Source organism: Leptopilina heterotoma, unplaced genomic scaffold (assembly GCF_015476425.1).
Source record: "Leptopilina heterotoma isolate Lh14 unplaced genomic scaffold, ASM1547642v1 Lhet_14, whole genome shotgun sequence".
In the NCBI taxonomy this organism is placed as follows: Eukaryota; Metazoa; Arthropoda; class Insecta; order Hymenoptera; family Figitidae; genus Leptopilina; species Leptopilina heterotoma.
In genome coordinates this window covers 2,243,848-2,266,099 of record NW_025110859.1, presented here as the reverse complement: position 1 = coordinate 2,266,099, position 22,252 = coordinate 2,243,848, and the positions used below count along the sequence as shown (strand labels likewise).

General features: G+C 21.4%; 1 protein-coding gene across 4 annotated transcripts; it reads left to right on the top strand.

The window, feature by feature from the left end:
* Positions 1-558: 558 nt before the first annotated feature.
* LOC122498020 (ubiquitin carboxyl-terminal hydrolase 47-like) lies at positions 559-20,975 on the top strand. 4 transcript variants are annotated; one of them, XM_043605511.1, is made up of 17 exons: positions 609-625; positions 775-900; positions 1,308-1,365; positions 2,522-2,699; positions 2,822-3,077; positions 3,283-3,461; positions 3,570-3,744; positions 5,061-5,182; positions 5,426-5,619; positions 8,317-8,507; positions 8,781-9,004; positions 9,189-9,723; positions 9,795-10,151; positions 16,090-16,566; positions 16,688-17,313; positions 17,473-17,651; positions 19,554-20,975. In XM_043605511.1, exons 4-17 carry the CDS (start codon positions 2,526-2,528, stop codon positions 19,708-19,710), a joined length of 3,846 nt encoding a protein of 1,281 aa, XP_043461446.1. In that variant the 5' UTR covers positions 609-625; positions 775-900; positions 1,308-1,365; positions 2,522-2,525; the 3' UTR covers positions 19,711-20,975. The 4 variants fall into 4 exon arrangements, with proteins under 4 accessions (XP_043461444.1, XP_043461447.1, XP_043461446.1 ...); XM_043605509.1 differs by having other exon boundaries at positions 559-900; XM_043605512.1 differs by lacking the exon at positions 775-900 and having other exon boundaries at positions 603-620.
* The last annotated feature ends 1,277 nt before the right edge of the window (positions 20,976-22,252 follow it).

The window sequence follows — 22,252 nt, the reverse complement described above, 5'->3', positions numbered from 1 at the left end:
AGCCTTTAAATTCAATTTGCGGAAGTTGCGACTACGTAAGTTACGTAAGTACATATGTAAATTCTAAATTTGAATCTTCAATTTCCCGCCTCTAGGATTTATTTTAAACTTATCCAATCATATTTTTTATTATTCTCATTATTCTATAATTTATAATTTACAAGAAAAATTTGTGTTTCTAGTTTGATTATTACTATATTTATTCAGTTTCTCTTAAATTGAAAAACTCTTTTTAATTTACAATTTTACATTTGTCCAAACTTGTAAATCGACCTTTACCTGTTAATAATTTTAAATATAAATATTGTTGAATATGGTAATAATCCATTAAAAAGTAGTCGATCTTTTCGCAATTATAAATATCAGATGAAAATGTGTATTTTCACTCTTTTTTTATCAAATAATATATTTATGTGGAAAAAAATATTTTTGCAAATTGTTGCAATTCCGTTAGAAATATGAACTTCTCTTAAGACTCAAGTCCATAGACTTAAAACATTCTTATAGAAGACACACCACTTTTCAAAAAGTTGTCCAAACCGGAAGGACAGCATATTATATGTTATTGAGTTTACGTACCTATTATTGGTGTAAATAAATTTTGTTTTAATCATTAATAGGCGAGGTAATTATTAACACATAGAGTGTTATATATTTTATCAGTTTCAAGTGAAAATACTGTTTGTTTTTTCTGCAATTAGTTGTGTAAAGGCTTTTGTTGCACTAATTTATAGAATTACAGGAATCTGTTTTTTTTTTTGGTGTGAAATGCAGACAAAACATGGCGTAAAGCCGTTGTTACACATGTGTCACAAAAATTAGTAAAAAAAAGAAGAGAAAACTCCTTATGTGATTGCTTATCATTTAATTGTATCTGTAAATCTTGCCGTGCTTCAAATTGTAAGTCGAAATCATTACCGTTATGTATCACTCAATTTTTTTTAGAATTCAATTCCTTGATGCAAGAACCAGACATTGGGAATTTAAATTCAAAAAGCTTATGTTTAGTTCTTGCATCGGGGTATTCAATTGTTTTCATTATTGTAAAACGCTTTTTGTTGACTTTATTCATTTTTTTTTTGTCAATATTTTTAATTAATATTTGAAAACAATAGGTATTTCGATTACATTAAGAAGTTGTTTGAATTTTAACATATAATGTCAAATGAGAGAAGACATTTTTATAAAATAGTGTTTATATTTAAATTACAAGTTTAAACAAAACAATTGTCCTTATATAATTTTCTTTGGTGTTAAATAATATTCAAATTTTTTATTCTTGGGATTAATGAGACATTTTTTTGCAGGTTTTTAAGAAATTGCCTTTTAAAATATTATTCCGCAGTGGATTTAAAATTATTGCAGGTGAGTCATTTTTTATTACTAAAACATTGATAATAAATGTATTTTGTACTTTTATTTTTAAAAGTACTTTTTTCTTAACTTTTGTTTTAGAATTAAAATTCTAAATTTAAATTATTTATTTAGTTTTAAGTTTGGAAATTTGAGTTAGAATTTAATTTATTTTATTTATTTCCTAATGGAATTCTTATTAAATATCGTTGAATTAAAAGCGATTATTATCGTTATTACTTAATAGTGCGGTTTATAATTAAGACTGAGAAAAGTTATTAATATCTTTCGTTGTTCTATTATTGAACTGATTTCTTTATATCATTTAGTCACTAATTTTAGTTCTAAATGATTCATAGAGTTTGTTTTCTAAATACTTTCATTTGCACCTGCTAAAGTTGTATGAAACTTTCAGACCTGCGTGGAACTGTAAAAACTCTTGACAAGAAACTTTATTTATGTTTACTTATTTAATTTTCATTTCTGCAAAATTTCCTAGGAGAATGAAGAGTAAAATTGTTTATTGAGTATATATTTTCATCTCCCTCTCACTTTCTTTCTTTTTTCATTCTCTGTTTATTCTGTTGGGAAATTTTTCCATTTTCACTAATTACGTCACCGAAATTTCGTCGCAAAGCCGAAGAAGAATTATAGAGAAGAGGTGAGGAGAGAGATTTTCCAAGTCTTGGTTTAGACTGTCTAAATATAACCATAGGCTCCACAAGTCTTTCTTTTCGTGTAGTGCCGTGTCGTATTAAGGAGCATCCAGCTCCGGTTCGTGGATTTTTACTTCATTTTTTCTTCTAATTAATTATGACCAAATAAATTTTGGTTCGAAAATTCATTATTCCAAATTTTATTTGTTGATCAGTCATGATTGATTGTCAGTTTAAAAAGTAAATCAGAGAAATGATCATCATTTTGACAACGATACAAACATGCTTATCTTCAATACATAATGTTTAAAAAGCTATCTTTAGATAGAACGATTTCAAGAGATTCACGCGAGTTCGTTGAGTTTTAACACACTTCAATCAGAAATTTTGTTCTTTCAGGGAAATGTAAGAATTTTTGTTTTTAATTTCAAATTTTGAAATTGAAAATTACATAAGAAAATATACTTTTATTATTAATTAAAAACTGATTAATTCTAATTTATTTATTACAGAAAAATGGTGTGTGTGGCAAATGAAGTTAAATTGAAATGCGTGGTCTGCGTTGGAGAGGAAAAATCTGTATTTTGCACTTTTACACTTCCAACGTCTACGTCCATTTTGGGACTCCATTTTATAATTTCAAGACTTCGTAAATGTGAACCATTTACCTTTGAAATTCACTACAATGAGGTGGGTAGATTTAAAAAATTCTCACTAATTATTGTGGTATTAAATTTTGAATTCTGTGAAGAGTTTTTCATTTCTGTGCATATCTAATCAGAGAATTGTTTTTTTCTTCTTCTACAAAATAGACTAACTTGATGAAGGACAATTATATTACTAGGACATTAATTGAATTATTTCCTAATTGTTTGAAACAATCGACTGAGGAAATTACAATAGAAATAAATGATATACCAAAAGCGACAATTCAAAATATTTGGGAAGACATATGTATCGCATTTAAAAAGGATTCAAATGGAAAAGAACTTGACAATTGTTACAAACCTACTCCTACTCCTAGTATAAGTCGATCAGTCGAGTTTGTTAACAGTCAACCAACAAAGAGTGAGTAATCTATTTTTAATTCAAAACTGAGTAATGCATTTTGAAAAAAAAATTAAGTTTTTTATATTTGAAACTTTTTTAAAATTTAAATTTACTAAAAATTTTGTAATTTGTATTTTTATTATTTTTTAAAAAATTTTATTTTTCCAATTACTTTTATTTATTTAGATAATATATTTATCTAAATATTTTCTTTTTGTCCTAGACTATGTGGGTTTAGTGAATCAAGCAATGACTTGCTATTTAAATAGTTTACTGCAAGCATTGTACATGACTCCAGAATTTAGAAATGCTTTATACAATTGGGAATATTCTGATGGTTCCGATAAAGATCAGTCTACCAGTATACCATATCAGTTACAAAAATTGTTTCTCAGTTTACAGGTAAATTTAAAAATTTTTCCCACACTTTTTTATTCTTTATTTATGACTAATATTTATTGTAAATTAATTTTGAAGAAAAATTGCTTTTGTTTTCTGTTGTTATTATAGACCTCAACGAAACCAGCTGTTGAAACAACATCATTAACGAAAAGTTTTGGTTGGGATTCCTCGGAAGCTTGGCAGCAACACGACATTCAAGAACTCTGTCGAGTTATGTTTGATGCCTTAGAAAAAAAATTCAAAAATACAGAACACTCTAATCTTATCAATCGACTTTATGAGGGTGAGATATTAGCAAAATTATTATATATATTACAAATTGGTTATTAATATTGTTTGGTATTCAATTAGTAATTATTAATTAACTAGTAAATGTTATATTCAAACGTGATATTCAATTTATTATTATTATAAAACTTATATAATTTTTTATTTCCAAATATAAATTTTTGAATAATTTCATAAACAAAATTTTAAAAATTCTCTTATTAAGTACATAATTAATTATTATTTATAGATGAAGGAAAATAAACGAAAACATTCGGACAATTCAAAAATTTTAATATAATTCTTCACAAGAATTCAATTATTTTCATAAATAATATTTTTCGGAAGAATTCAATTATTTTTAATATAATTTTAATAAAATTTCATGAAAGAATTCAATTTCTGTTTTATTTTTTAATAATATTTTTGGAAAAAATTCTATTATTTTCTAAAAATTTTATATTCCATTGAAACAATTCAATTTTTATTAATTTTTAAAAAAACACGAAAGAATTCAATTATTTTCTTAAAATTTTAATAAATTCTACGAACAAATTCAATTATTTTTTTAAACTAAAATAATAATCAATTTTTTAATTTGTAATTATTAACAGAAATAATTATTTTAAGAAGTTGAAAAAATTCTTTGTTTAATTCAATTAATTTTGAAATTTTCAAATAAAATTATTCAAAGACTACATTTGTTCTAAAAAAAAACTATTCTTCGAAATAATTTAATTATTTTCTATATATTTTAATAAAATTCCTTTAATGAATTAAATTATTTTAGAAAACTGTAATAAAATTCTGAGAAGAATTTAATTGTTTTCTAAAAATTTTAATGAAATCGAATAATTAAATGTTTAACTTCAATTATTAAGAAACAAGATTAAAAAAAAATTCAAATAAATTCTTCAAAAGAATTTAATTAGGATTTTGAAAATTTTTAATAAAATTCTTCGCAAGAATTCAATTACATGCTGAAATTTTTTGATAAAATTCTTTGCAAGAATTCAATGATTTTCAATACGTTAATTTTAAAATTGAAAACATTCAAAAAGAGAAATTGTTAAAAAAGTATTTAATTTAGTAATTAGTAATTAATTACTATATTTAATTTAGTAATTAAAAATTAATTACTATATTTAATTCAGTAAGTAGTAATCAAAAGTAATTAGTTATAATATCTTAGTAAAAAGAATTTTTAAATTATTTTTTTTTTGTTTTGCAAGAAAAATGATATTTCAATTTAAAATGATCTTAATTTATTAATAAGGAATTAAAATTAATTAGTAAAAAGATTTTTTTTATTTTACTTTTTCTATTTTATAGGAAAAATGATAGACTATGTAAAGTGTCTCGAGTGTAAAACAGAAAAGACGAGAGAGGACACTTTTCTTGACATCCCATTACCACTGAGGTCATTTGATAGTACAACTGCGTATGAGAGCGTGGTTCGTATTTATATTGCTTTTTAACTACAATAAATGGAATAAATTATGGAAAGAAATATTGATTTGGAACATAAATTTAGAGAAGACAATTTTTCAAATAATAATTAATAATAATTTTTTTTGCTCTTTCTTAGTAAAATTCTCTTTTTTTTTAGAATAAGTTTTTGGAAAATGACATTTAATCAATATGTATATAAAGCTGATAATTTAATCGATTACTATTATATTATATTGAAATTTTAGGAGGAAGCACTAACGGCTTTTGTAAAATATGAAACATTAGATGGAAACAATCAATATCATTGCGAAAAGTGTAATAAAAAATGCGATGCACATAAAGGTCTTAAGTTCACAAAGTTTCCTTACATATTAACATTGCATTTAAAAAGATTTGATTTCGATTACAAAACACTTTTTAGAGTGAAACTTAACGACAGGTGAGTTACGTTTTTTTTTTTGTAATCTATAGTTTAGAACATTATTTTTACTTACAATTTTTTTATATTTTGAAATATTTGTTAATTTTTTTCTTACAATTTTTACTTTTGTAAATATCAGGGTTGCCACGCAACCTGGAAACCTGGAAAATCTGGAAATGTCAGGGAATTTTATAAACCTTGAAAAAAACCTGAAAAAGTCAGGGAATTTTGATTGGAATCCTGGAAAGTTATTGTTTTCTAAAATTATTGTGCTTATTCTTGAAATCTAATTTTTCTTTAATTTAATTTTCTTAATTTAAATATCTTAATTCAATTTTAAAAGAGTTACCCTTTACAATTTTTCTTCGCAATAATTCAATTATTTTCATAAATAATAAGAAACTTTATAGATTTACAATTATTTTCATAAATAATAAAACTCATCGCAGAATTTCAATTATTTTTAATACAATTTTAATGAAAAATGTCATTATTCTTAAAAATTTTATTAAAATTCATCAAAGAAACTCAATTATTTTAAAAAGCCTTCCTACAATTTATTTATTATAATTTAATTATTATTGTCATACATTTTTTATTAAATTTCTTGAAAGAATTAAATTATTTTCAAAAATATTAATGACATTTTTTTTAACACTTCAATTTTTTTCAAAATAATTTTAATAAAACTCTTTGTAGAAATTTCATTAATTTCTATATAATTTATCAAAATTCAATTATTTTCAATATCTACTATTTCAATAAAATTTCACAAAAGAATTCAATTAGGTATTTAAAAGGAAATATTATTAAAAAATTCATCACAAGAATTCAATTATTTTCAAAAGTAATAAAATTTTTTGCAGAAAGTTTTTTGGTCAAAAGTTTTAAAAAATTATCGTCAAAATTTCAATTATCTTTATAAATATTAAAATTTTTCTCCAAAATTCAATTATTTTCAAAAATTTTAATACATTCAATTTTTTTTTAAATTCTCCTCTATTCAATGATTTTCAATATCTACTATTTTAATAAAATTTTCCATAAGAAATGAATTATTTTAAAAATTTTTTAATAAAATTCTAAGCAAACCTTTTATTATTTTTATAAATAACAAATATTTCTTAGCAATTCAATTATTTACAAATTTTTTATCAATTTCTTTGCAATAATTCCATTATTATCAAAAATATTCAATTTATTTTTACAGAGATTCAATTATTTTTATAAATATGTAATAGAATTTTTTACAGGGATTCAATTATTATTTTCATAAATAATAAAACTCATTGCAGAATTTCAATTATTTTTGATACAATTTTAATCGAATTCATCGAAAAATGTAATTATTCTTAAAATTTTATTAAAATTCGTCAAAAGAATTTAATTATTTAAAAATTTGTTCATAAAATTCTTTATGAGAATTCAATTTTGAGAAACATTCAATTATTAAATAAATTATTTATTTTTGTATTAAAAATAATTAGGTATTTAAAAAGAAATATTAAAAAATTCGTCTCAAGAATTCAATTATTTTCAAAAGTAATAAAATTCTTCGCAGAAATTCAATATGATTCAAAGTTTAAAAAATTTATTGTCAAAATTTCAATTATTTTTATAAATATTAAAATTTTTCTTCAAAATTCAATTATTTTTTAAAAATTTTAATAATAATCTTGGCAATATTTCAATTATTTTCAAAAATTTTAATAAAATTCTCGTCAAAATTTCAATTATTTTCAAAAACTTTTCTCAATTCAATGAAATTTTTTTACAGAGATTCAATTATTTTTAATACAATTTTAATCTAATTTCTCGAAAAATGAAATTATTCTTAAAAATTTTATTGAAATTCTTCAAAAGAATTTTAATTTTACCTATTTAAAAATTTGTTGATAAAATTCTTTAAATGAGAGTTCAATTTTAAAAAACATTCAATTCTTCAATAAATATTTTTTTTTTTTTGTATTTAAATAATTGAATTGCCGTAGAATTTTCTAATAATAATTGATTCAAATATGAATTTCAGTTAAAACTTTAGATAATAATTGAGTTTTGAAAAGGTTTCAAATTATAATCTTTGAATGTTTGAATTATTTATATACTTTTAACTTAAAATTGTGTAGATTTAATTTTTTTGTAAAAGTTCAATTGAATTTTTTTTAAGTTATTTGAAGTTTTTATTTTCTAATATATATTTGATTGAAGAATTTCCGAATAATCGATGAAATTTCGTAAAATTGAATTGTAAACAAAAGGATTTGAAAATGTTCAAAGAAATGTTTCAAAAATTATTAATAATAATTAATTTAAACTTTATAAAGAAGAATTTTAGTTAAAAATTCTGGAAAACAATAATTGAATTGAAATGATGAAAGTAATTTTTAATTATTATAAAACATAAAGAAATCGATTGCTCTGAGTCGAAGACTCGGAGTGATCGATTTCTTTATGTTTTATAACAATTTTTTTATAAGTTGTTTAATTTCAAAAAGGTTTTAATTAAAAATTTTGTAAAATATAAATGTAGTTTTAAAAACCTGGAAAAATTCAGGGAATTTGAAATGAGCAAAAGCGTGGCAACTCTGAATATTTAGTTTCTGCAATATGTTTTATTGTTTGCAATATTTTTTATTTTTAACAATTTTCTTTATAAAACAAAAAATTTTATTTTATGTTATTAAATTTTTTTTTAAATAAAAATTTTACTTTCAGAGTTACTTTTCCGTATTATATTGATTTAAATTCGTTTATTGAGAAGGCAGTGAGTAAAGAATCTCCTTGTTTAGAAGAAGATGCTGGAATGAGTGTTAAATTTGATGATACCTCGACGACAGACAGTGGAACTGTAGAAGATGATTGTCCACCTTGTAATAATGTGGCGCATGATCAAGAAAATGACGAGGGTATTTATTATTTTACAATACTTTATTAATAGATAATTAAATTATTACTTTGATATTTATTTTATTTTTTCATAGGCAATTCTTTTTAATTTTTAATTAATTAAATTAATTAATTTTTAATTCTTTTCTTTTAAATTTTTTATTAAAAAAATTCTACGTAAGTCGAAACGAAAAATAACATCAATTTCCTGAAAAATAAATATTTTATTACGTAAATTTATTATTATTTTGAAAATAAAGAATTAAAAGACGAATTTCATTTCTTATCGACAGGAATAGATATGAGTAATGGAATTGCCACGACAAATGGTGTTGCAAATTCCCATGAAACTGGAAAGAATATTGAAAAATGTCCAAAAGATGATAGTCCATATATTTATGATCTTTTTTCAATTATGATTCACAATGGAGGTGCTAGTGGTGGTCATTATTATGCGTATATTAAAGATTTTACGACCAATCAATGGCTGTGCTTCAATGACACAACTGTCAATACAGTAGGAATTTGTTTTTTTATTCGGAACAATCGAATTTTCATGAATTCCATTTCATTTGAATTGAAAATTTTATTTTTAATTTAAAAAAACATTGTTAAAATCTAAAAATATCTAAAAATTTGTTGTAAAAATTAAACTTGTTGATTGATTTGATTTATTAAAAATTGTAAAAAAAATGTTGTAGATAACGGACAGTCATATTGAACGTGTTTATGGTGGTGGGCCAACGAAAGCATATTCAAGTAGTACAAATGCCTATATGCTCATGTATCGACAAATAGATCCAACTAAAAATGATGTACCAATGCAAGAGAAGGATTTTCCCGAGCACATTAAATTATTATTGGAAAAAATGAAGGAATCTGAGGATGCTGATAAAAATTGTCAAGTTCGCATTGAATTGTTTTGTAAAATTGAAGTTTATTGCAATCATCCAAAAGCGAAGAAATTAATGATGAAATGGATACGTTTAGGACAGTATGCAACATTTGCTGAATTAAAGGAGAAGGCTTATGAAAAATTTAGTCTCTATGGAGATGTTGATCTTGATCAGTGTCGACTTGTTTTTTACGATTCAAGAGAAAATATAATTAAACAAACGTACAAGGGCAAGGAGAACGCTTTAATTGGTGAAATTTTTAAAAATTACACTGAAGATCCGGTATTGCTCCTTGAAATTCGTGAGAAGGATCAAGAATTTGAAACATATAAACCAAATGGTAATTTGAATTTTAATACTTTTTAAAAATATGTAAAATTGTTCAATTAATCAATTGACATGATTTTTTAGGTATCCCGTTACAAGTGTGCGTTATAGATCCAATTAATGAGGATTTTATTGAAGGACCATTTAGTGTTAGAGGTCATAATTGTCAAAGTGGAGCGGAATTTAAACAACAACTGTCGAAAATTATAAATATCGAACCACAAAATATGAATGTCTATAAAAGAGATCATTTAAGAAGTGGCTATCATTTATTTGACGATGAGAAAGTATTACAGAGTTATAAATTAGAAGGTTCTTATAAAATATTCGTCACAACTCCGATTGAATCTGAAGAATCGGGTTCAACTAAAATTCTTGATCTTATTGACAATTTTCAAAGAGTAATGTGGCTGCATATCCAATTACCAGACATTGACAAAGGTTTTTCATTTTTACATTTTTCTTAAATTATTTAAATAAGTACTAACAATTATGTTCCGCGGGCTAGCGCGCGGAACGTGATATTCAATTTATTATTATTATGCAAATTACAAGATTTTTTATTTTCAACAAAATTTCAATAAATTCTTCGAAACAATTCAATTATTTTTTAAAATAGTAAAATCTTTGCAAAAATTCAATTATTAATACAATTTCACGAAAGGAATAATTTTTTTTTAACCGTTATAAGATTTTCCAAAAGAATTCAATTTATTTAAAAAATTTTGATAAAATTCGTTTTAAAAATTCAATTATATTCAATACAATATCAATTAAATTCCTCCAAAGAATTAAAATTTTCATTATATTATTTTTCAAAAATCTTAATTAAAATCTTAGCAAAATTTCAATAATTTTCATAAATAACAACATTTTTCAAAGGATTTCAATTATTTTCCAAAATTTAAAAAAATTCTTCCTAAAAATTCAATTATGTTCATAAAAAGAAAAATTCTTTTGAAGATTTCAATTATTTTCTTAAATAATAAAATTCTTCTGAGGATTTCAATTATTTTCAAAAATTTTAATAAAATTCTTCTTAAAAATTCAATTAACTTCATAAAAAGAAAAATTCTTTTAAAGATTTCAATTATTTTCTTAAATAATAAAATTCTTCTAAGGATTTCAATTATTTTCAAAAAATTTAAATAAAATTCTTCTTAAAAATTCAATTATCTTCATAAAAAATAAAATTCTTTAGAGGATTTTAATTATTTTCAAAAATTTAAATAAAGTTCTTAAAAATTCAATTATCTTCATAAAAAATAAATTCTTTTGAAGATTTTAATTATTTTCTTAAATAATAAAATTCTTCTAAGGATTGGAATTATTTTCAAAAATTTTAATAAAATTCTTTCTATAAATTCAATTGTCTTCATAAAAAATAAAATTCTTTGGAAGATTTCCATTATTTTCATTAATAGAAAAATTCTTCGAAGGATTTCAATTATTTTCAAAAATTTGATACATATTCTTGTCAAGAAATCCTTTCGAAGTAAAATTAATAGCAAAAATTAAATTACTTTTTATAAATAATAAAATTCTCCTGTGGAATTCAATTATTTTCAATACAATTTTAATAAACTTCAAAAATCAAATATTTCATTATAATTTTTAACAGTCACGATTATTATAAAAAGTTGAAAAAATTCTTTGTTTAATTCAATTATTTTCAAAAGATTGATTTAAAATTATTTAAAAAACTACATTATTTGAAAAAAATACACAAAAAAGTAATTCTTCAAAAGAATTTAATTATTTACAAAAACTTTTTAATAGATTAATTTTAAAATTGAAAGTATTTGAATAGAAAAATGATTAAAACGTTTAGGAAACAAAAAAGCAAACAACAACTAACTTCAAACTGCGAACAGATTAAAATTCTCCAATTTTAATAAATTCAACTAGCAAAAACTGACGCGCGCGAGCGCGCGTGCATTTTTTTTTCAACGTTTTATTTTAAATAATTAAAACTTTATTTTTTCAGCGAATTTGAACCATTATGATGTCACAATTTTTTAGCAAATGCTGTGAACAAATTGTGACGTCATTATGGTTCAAATGCCATTAAAGAAATTATTTCATCTTCTATTAATTAATATATTTTTGCATTTTCTTTTTTTATATAAATAAATTAAAATTTTTATTTATTAATTGAAAATATCTGTTCGCAGTTTATATTTTTTTTTTGTTTAATATTTTAATAATTTTATGTTTTAATATATATATAAATATATTTTTTCTATTAAAATAGCAATTCTTTAAAATGATTATTATTATTTTTAAGGGTATTTTAATTATTATTATGACGTTATAATGTTTTAAATAAATTTAAAAAATGGAAATGCTGGAAAGAATGAAAAATACATTTTTTTTAGAAATATAAAATTATTCAATTAACATCTTCTATCTTTATATCTTCTCTCTATATTAATATCTTCTTCTTCTATCTTCTTTGATTTAGTTGTAATTTACTTTTTTGTTTCCTATCTTCTTTAATAATTTTATGTTTCAATATTTTTAATTTTAGAGGCATTTCACGTCAGAAATATCACGATTTGCAAAGGGTATGCCGATTTTCGCAAAACTTCGTGGGATTATAGTTCTATATAAGAGACTTCTTTCCCCTAAATTTTTTCAAAAAAAATTCAAAATTGTTGAAGATACGCCATTTTGAATTTTAATATTAATTTTATAAAATTTTGAATATCTCGGAATATTGTTTATGGATTTTTATGAAATTTACACATTTTTCAGGTAAAAGTATGTACTTTAAAATGCAAATAAAGTTAATAAAAAAAAATTAATTTTTAAATAAAAAAATTAAAAAAAATTTTTTTAAACAATTTTTTGTTTATTTACTCCTCTCTGAGAAAAATGTTATTAACATATTTGGATTCCTTATGAATTCACCTTTAATTTCATAAAAAAAAATTGATGGAGACTCAACTGGTTCCGGAGATATTGAATTTTTTGTAAAAAAAAGCGTCGCCGCGCCATAGCACCATACTGCACAAGTCGCGTAGTACGTTACCGCAGTCGTGCATTGCTGCTGTAACTATGACTATTTTTTTACAAAAAATTCAATATCTCTGGAACCAGTTGAGTCTCCATCAATTTTTTTTTATGAAATTAAAGGTGAATTCATAAGGAATCCAAATATGTTAATAACATTTTTCTCAGAGAGGAGTAAATAAACAAAAAATTGTTTTAAAAAATTTTTTTTAATTTTTTATTTAAAAATTAATTTTTTTTTTATTAACTTTATTTGCATTTTAAAGTACATACTTTTACCTGAAAAATGTGTAAATTTCATAAAAATCCATAAACAATATTCCGAGATATTCAAAATTTTATAAAATTAATATTAAAATTCAAAATGGCGTATCTTCAACAATTTTGAATTTTTTTTGAAAAAATTTGGGGGAAAGAAGTCTCTTATATAGAACTATAATCCCACAAACTTTTGCGAAAATCGGCATACCCTTTGCAAATCGTGATATTTCTGACGTGAAATGCCTCTTTAATTAAAATTAATATATTGAATTTCATTTAAATTCTTGCAAAAAATTTGAGAATCATTGAATTTCTTCAAAAAATGTCATTATTTATGAAAATAATTCAATTTTCGCTAAAAATCATTAAATCAATTTTGGAAACCCTAATTAAATTTTTCTGAAGAATTATTTTTTATTTTTTGTTTAATAATTGTGTTTCTTTAATAATTTTAATTGGATATTTTTAAAGTAATTTAAATTTATGAACAATTTTTTTCAAGTTTTTAAAACTAATTTTTAAATTTGTAAATTTAGTTGAAACATCTATTGTTTACATTTATCCCTTGTTTACAATTACCCCAAATGGCCCTAATTGTAAATTGATTGTTTTGTTGATTTTTGAATTTTATTTCGGAATAATTCAATTTTTTATTATGTATTTTTCATGATTTGAAGACTTTATATAGTCTTTAAAAGACTTGATAGTATTTAAATAGTTGAAATGAAAGGCGGTGCCTAAAGTATTTTTTTTAAGTTCATTATTTTTTTTTCTTTTTAGAAAATCTATTTTCTATAATATTGTGTTAAAAAAAACGTTAACATTTTATATTTTATTTGAACAGAAGATAACGATAAGTTTAATTCTTGCAAAAGAAAGCACTTATAAGTTAATTCTACACACAAACACACACAGAAATACGTTTATTTTTTACGTAAGTGCCAATAAATTAATTTCAATTTTTTATTTAAAATGAAATAATTTAATTTTGAATTAATTGTATTTTTGATATTTGAATAATTAATTATTATTTTGAACAATTACATTTTTCAATGATTTCAAAATAATTAAATTTTTATTAAAAACAGAATAATTTATTTTTGAATTAATTAAAATTGTTTGATTTATTTTTGAATAATTAATAATTGACTTTTGAATTATTTAAAATTCAAATATTGTAAAAAATTAATAAAATATTTAAAAAACAATTTATTTTTAACATAATAAAAAAAGTAATTTATTAAAATACTAAATTCAAATAGATTTTGAATTGCAATTATTTTTAAAAATAAATAAATTTTTTGTGTAAAATCATTTTTTTAAAATTAATTAAAATTTGAAACAATTGAATTTTTTTTTTCATTTTTGAAAAATTAATTATTTCGAACAATTTTTTAAACATAAAAGAACCAGGAGCTATTATCACTCATAATAGCAATCAAAAAAAGCACACACTAAAGGGATCGCTCTTCCCAAAAAATTTAGACTCTAGATCCTGCACTGTATAAGTTAATAATTGAAGATTAATTAAATTTTTGAAAAATTAAATATTAAAAAATTAATTATTTTGAATAATTAATATTATTGAACAGTAATTTACGAAAACGACCAATGTAATAAAATTTAGAACGATATTTTTTATTGATTCAGGAAAATTGAATTTTTTAATTAAAATTAATAATCGTTGAAAATTGAAAATAATACAACTTTTATTGACAATTCGATATTTCAGTTTTTTTAGATTTTAAAAATGCATAAAATTTTCAATAATAATAATAAATCAAAATACAATAAATATTATCAATTATAATTATAAATAAAAAAAAAATAATAATAATAATAATAATAAGATATACGAATAAAATTTGTTTTTAAGTTATTTTGAGATTTTTATTTAACAAAATAAAATGAAATAATATAAATGATTTAATTAAGAAGAAAATTTTAATTAATAATTAGAATTTACCAATCTACAGTTTTTTTTCCACTGAAAACGGTAACCTCTCGCCTGATACCAGATATTTTTCCACGATTTTTCAAACACAATAATTCTTGTCACAATTTAACGTTTTTTAAAAACACCCGCACTACCGCATAACATAACATCGGAAATGTCAAAACATCACGAAAAATATAAACAAACAAAAAAATCATGATAATAATTCGCAAATGATAACTAACAACTAACTTCATACTGCGAACGGACAGAATGAAAAACCACAGACTTTAATAAAGTTAATTATTTTTTTTTATTTATAAGAATTTCTGTAAATAATTAAATTCTTTTGAAGAATTTCTTTAAGTTTTTTTGAAAGTAATATAATTTTTTGAATATTTTAATTGAAAATTTTAAAAATAATAGAATTAAACAAAGAATTCTTTTGAACATTTTAAAATAATCGTGTCTTAATATTTATTAACCAAATGTTTGATTATTAAAGTTTATTAAAATTGTATTGAAAGTAATTGAATTTCTCAGAAGAATTTTATTATTTATAAAAATTATTAAATTGTTTCCAAATATTTATTAAAACTTTAGAAAATAATTTGATTCTTTCGAAAAATTGTATTATAAATTTTAAAAAAATGGACTGTTTCAAAGGATTATAATAATTGTAGAAAATAATACAATTTTTTCAAAAAATATATTATTAAAAATTAAAAAAGAAATTGAATTCTTTCATGAAATTTTATTAAAATTATATTAAAAATAATTGGATTTTTGCAAAAAATATTATTATTCTTGTGACGAAGTATATTAAAATGTTTGAAAATATAAACAATAATAATTAATTGTGTATTTAATAAGTGAATTATTAAAAAAAATTCAAAATTGAAATAAAATTTCTTGAAAGAATTCAATTATTTTCAAAAATTTTGATAAAATTATTTGATGCAATTGAATTATTTTTAAATTGTTTGATAAAATTTTTCGCAAACATTCAATAATTTTCAATACATTAATTTAAAAAGAAAAATTATTAAAAGAATTTAAATTTAAAGATTTAAATGAATAATTATTTTTTTTAAAATTTTAATCTTCATAATTGCATTTATAATAAAGATTTCCATTAGGATTTTAATGATTTATTTAAAAATTTAGATTATACGGAGGAATTGCAGAACCTTGCTTTGGAAACTAAAGAGGAAACAATCTCCAATGAACCGATAGATTCATTGAATTCCGATTTGGTCGAATCTGTTGATAAGGAATCATCTCCATCACAGGAAAATTGTACAGATTCAAATGAAAAGAATTCAATTGATCAAACAACAGGGAAAAGTGAATCGGAAATTCCATTTGAGAGTTTAGACGTTGTTGATGGTTTAAAAGAAAAATGTTCAATTCATAATTCAAATGAAACTAATGTGAAATGTCAGGGTTTAGAAAGTGCCAGTGAAGATAGTAGTCTAAGCGATAGTGAAAAAACACTAGTGGACAACAGTTCTGTAAAAAATAATTCATTCTACGATATTGATTCAGTTTATGATAAACTCTGTCAAAAGTATTCACAAACCAATGATGAACCTAATTATTATTTCAAGAGTACTTTCGATTCTTCAGAAGGAAATAATAGTCGTAAGTTTTATTTTTTAAATCAGTATAAATTGAATAATAAGTTTTACATTATAATTAATTAAGTATATTAATTATTACAATTGTAAGAAGAAAATTTATATTTTTGTTTTTACTGTTGTAGTGTTGAAAGTATACGCGGACTATAGAACAACAATTAAGACATTAAAGAAAAAATTGGAGAAAATTGTTGGAGTTCCGGTTGATTCGTTCAATGTTTGTACACAACAAAATTCAGATTCTTCAGAAGCGGAAGCTATTGGTTTAAATAATAAACTTGGTGTTTATAGCAATGGCCAAAGATTTTCCATTGTATTAGATGGTGCACTTCGAAAGAATGAAATAAAATTGAAATTTTATGTATTAAGTCTAACGTCGACACATGAGCCGCATAGATATTTAATGACCTACACTACTTCTCAAGACATGACAGTTGCTCAAGTAAAGAAAATAATGATTGATCAAGTAAAACGGAAATGTAATGTTGATATTCCAATGAATAGGCTCAGGTTCAGGGAGAAATTGAATACATTTATGTCGGACATACTGTTTAATGATATGCAAATGGGAAGTGTTTTTCTTAATAAGGAAAATGAAATTGTCATTCAAGAATTACAGGAAGATGAGACTGTTTTTTCGGTTAATCAAACTGTTTTATTTGTTCGATATTGGTCGAGAAGTACACTTGAACTTCAATCCTGTCAAGAGATTGTGTTTGAAAGAAATAATCTTTCTGATATGATGGAGAAGGTATTTTCTTATTATTTCTGTATACTCTTTATTTATGTTACTTATGTCTTATTTTTTATTACTATTTTTTATTCTCTTTTTATTTTATTCTTTTTCCATTTTATTCTTATTTTAATTAAGGGAAATACTATTCTTTATTAATTTATACTTTATTTTCAGATTGCGTCCTTATCAAATATACCGAGAGAAAATCTCGAAATAGCACTGGGGAAAGGTGATTTTCCATGTGATTGTAGAAGCTGGCTTAATTTGGATAGCGAAGTAAATTGGAGAACGGAAAGTCAAGAGAACGAGAAGACCTTAATTAAATTATATGTTGGAATCGTTATCTTGTACAGGTATTAATAATTTTTTAACTCTTAAATTATTTTCAGGGGATTTTTTAAAAGTACTGGAAAAATATTAAAATTTCTAGAAAAAGACCAATTACTGACAAAAATATAATCAGTCCGAGTCAAATAAAAGAACATTTTACTTAAAACTATAAATTAAATTCCTTCATGTTTTATAATAATTAAAGATGGATAACTGATAAAATTAGTATTTTCAATTATAAGAATATTGTTCTTCTTCAAAATTATTTTCAACATTTCAATTCAATTATTATTTTCAAGAATGTTTGACTAAAATTCTTCTTTTATTCAATTAATTTTCGAAGAAGTTCTCTGACAATTTTCAAAAAAATTAATTTCAAAATTTAATTATTTCTAAAAATTCACACTATATTCCATTTAATATTCAATTATTATCTAAAATTTTAACTGAAATTCATTTTTAAATCCATTTTTATTAGAAAATTCTATTAGAATTCAATTATTTAAATACAAAAATAAATAGTTTATTAAATAATTCAATGTTTCTAAAAATTCAACTCTAATAAAAAATGTTATCAATACAATTTTTAAATAATTAAATTCTTCCTACGATTTTTAATAAAAATATTAAGAATATTTATTTATTTTTCCGAGAAATTCGATTAAAATTGTTATAAAAATAATTGAAATTCTGCGATGAGTTTTATGATTTATGAAAATAATTGAATTTCTGCAATAATTTGTAACTTCTCCAAAATTAAAACTTTTTTTAGTTTTTTTAACTAAAATTTTTCTATAAATCCATTGTTTTTAAAAAATTCGTTTTATTCACTTCACAAAATTGACAAAAATTCCAGTCCATATTTTTTATTTTCCTGACTTTTTCCTAATTTTCATCAAAAATATTTACTTCTTTCTTATCCTGCTAATAAATTGAATTCCTGCAACGAATTTTATTATTTATCAAAGAATTTAAAATATATTTATAAAAAATAATTTAATTCTTGCGAAGAATTTTATAAACATTTTTAAATAATACATTTCTTTTGAATAATTTTATGCAAATTCTAATTTAAATAATTGAATTGAAGAAAATTTTTATTGTTCATGAAAAGAATTAAATTTTATGAAAATAGTAGATATTGAAAATTATTGAATTGCGAACATTTTTTAAACATAATTAAATTTTACAAAGAATTCTATTAAAAAATTTGGCAATAATTGAATGTCTGTGGGAAATTTTATTAAATTTTTTTTAAAATAATTAAATTCCTAATTAAATAATTTTATTATTTATGAAAATAATTGAATTTTTTCCAACGATTTATTAGAATTTTTTAAAATAATGGAATTTCTAAGAAGAAATTTATTACTTTTAAAAATAATTGAATTTTAATCAAATTTTTAAGAATAATTACTTTTTTTTCGAGGAGTTCGATTAAAATTGTATTAAAAATAATTGAAATTCTGCAATAAGTTTTATTATTTATGAAAATAATTGAGTTCCTAAAAAGAATTTTATTATGTACGAAAATAATTTAAATCTTGTAAAAATTTTATTATTTATGAAAATAATTGAAATTTGGAAAAGAATTTTATTATTTCTAAAGAGAATTGAAATTTTTACGAGAATTTTTTTTTAATTTTTGAACATAATTAAATTTCTGCGAAGAATTTTATTACTTTTAAAAATAATTGAATTTCTGCAATCATTTGTAATTTCTCTAAAATTATCCAAATTATACCGTCCTATTTACGAAATTTTCGTTCTTTTTCAATCAAATTACAGACTTTACGGATCTTTTTTTTAAAAAAACTTACTTTTACGGACTTGAAGCAAATTTACGGACCCTTACGGGATTTACGGACATAGTTCGAGACCTGGAAAAGCAATTATTTAAATGTTAATTGAATTGATTTTTTCAGAAATTCGCAAGAGCCTTTAAAGAAATTAAATCCCGAAGAGACTGCAGAATTTATGAAGAGTGAAAGATTACTTTCATATGGTTCAGGAATTCCAAATTATTATAGTCATCGAAGGGAAAAGCCATTGAAAATATACTTCAATTCGGATTGCGACTGAAGATAATTTAGATATTTTTGAATTGTGCCCGAAATCAGACACATTGAGAAAGAGATTTTTGTCGTAATCTTCATATTACTCCGACATTCAAGTCTTCCTTTCTTAAAGAAAAAAAACTTTAGTCTTTCTATAAAATGGAGAAAATATTTCATTAGTTCGAAGATTTATCAGTTTTTGAGATAGGAATTTTTTTCTAATTTTAATTTTTTCAGTTATTAATCGATGTTTTTTTTCTTGTTATACGACATTTTTATCTCCTCCTATTTCGATTCTTCTCTTTGTCATAATTAACTGTATAAAAGAAAATTAAAGAAAATCAACAAATTCTGTAAATAACATATATATTTAAGAACTCTGCTCTAACAATTCAGAAAGTGTAACAAAAGAAAATCAATCTGTAACTGTAAAAAAAATAATGGACGAATTTATAAAATTTTTTTGGTTTTGATATTTAATATTTTTAAAGCTAATGTATTATAATGTTTGCAAATTCTATTTTAAATGATGAAAAATTGCATTTAGATTGTGGCTCTTGACGACAATTTTCTATACTGAAGAAAATGGTTTTATGAATTTTGTTTTTCTTTTACTATGAAAAAAAAATAAAAAAAACACAGTGTTATTCGTTAAACACTTTAAAAAAAAATTACTATTCGTCATATTTTCGGATTTTTAATGTTACATACTATTATGTTTAAGTAATAAATTATTTATTGTATGTGTGAAATTTCGACACTTGAGATTGTTTTTAATTTAATAATTATTACTTTAAGAAGAAAGGAGAGCTTCGGTTGCTTCTGGACTAGAATTATATTCTTTGTCAAGAAATTTGAATGTCTAAATTATGTTTTTTGAGTGAAAGAATTAAATTATAAAATGAATAAATAAATTAAATTATGAAATTAATGAATATTAAATTATAAAGTTAATAAATTAATGAAAGTGTAAAAATATAAATTAAACATTTTTTTAATAAAATGTGGTTTTTAAGAAATAAGAATTTTATTTATTCATTTACGATGCTCTCTTTTCTTCAATAAATTACTTTTATAAGAATGAAAATGTTGAATTGCAAAAAGCAAATTGTAAATGTAATACGAAAACATAAAGTGGAGAAAAAATTATGTGAAGTTGCATCCTCTTTGTGGATAAACTTAAGACTTATTACATCTCTCCTGACCATTGACGATCAAAACATTTTTCTGTATTATACACTATAAAGAAATTATATTTATAATTATTAACAAAGGAATATTGAAACTGAATTTGTTATTTTTTTCTTCTTTCGAAAACTAATAGAAACTATCCAAACGAAATTCTCGTAAAAATCCCAATTATCTTTATAAATAACAAAATTCTTCTCCAAAGTTCAATTATTTTCATAAATAATAAAACTCATCGAAGAATTTCAATTATTTTTATTACTATTTTAAATTAATAATCGAAAAATTCAGTTATTTTCACAAATAAAGTTTTCCACCAGAATTCAATTATTTAAACAAATAAAATTTTCATAATATTTATTATATTTCGAAAAAATTAATTATTTAAAACAATGTTCATAAAATTCTTATGAAGAATTAAATTACTTTCAAAAATAATAAAATTTTTCACAGAAATTCAATTCTTTTTAAACATTTTAATAAACTTTTCCGCAATAATTCAATTATTTTCAAAAATAATAAAATTCTTTTCTGTAATTCAATTATTTTTGAGAATTATAATAAAATTCCTAGAAATAATTCAATTATTTTCATAAATAATAAAATTCATAGCAGGATTTCAATTATTTTTAATACAATTTTACAGAAATTGCTCAAAAAATGTAATTATTCTTAAAAACTTAATTTCAATTCCTCGAAAAAATCAATTATTTAAAAAAATGTTTTTTAAATATTTTTTAGAAGAATTGAATAATTATTTTCAAAAATTTAATAAAATTATTCGAAAGAAATTAATTGTTTTAAATACAATTTAAATTAAATTTTTTTGAAATAATTCAATTATTTTTTTTCAATTTTAATACGAATTTTTCGAAGAATTCAATTATTATTTACACAAATAATTTTTCGAAAGAATTCAATTATGTCGATAAAAAATAAGAAATTTACTCAAAAAAATTCAATTATTTTGAGGTATTTTAATAAAATTCTTTTCAAAATTCAATTATTTTCATAAATAACAATATTCATCACAATAATTCAATTATTTTTAAAAGTAATAAATATCTTCTTGAAAATTCCATTATTTTAAAAAATTCTAATAAATCATTGAAAAGAATTTAATTATTTTCGTAAATAATAAAATTATTTTTAGGAATTCAATTATTTTCAAAAAAATTTAATAAAATTTCCCAGACATTTAATTATTGCCAAATTTTTTAGTACCTAGAATTCTTTGTAAAATTTAATTATCTTTAAAAACTTTTCGCAATTCAATGATTTTCAATATCTACTATTTTCATAAAATTCAATTCTTTTCATGAACAATAAAAATTTTCTTCAATTCAATTATTTAAATTATAATTTGCATAAAATTATTC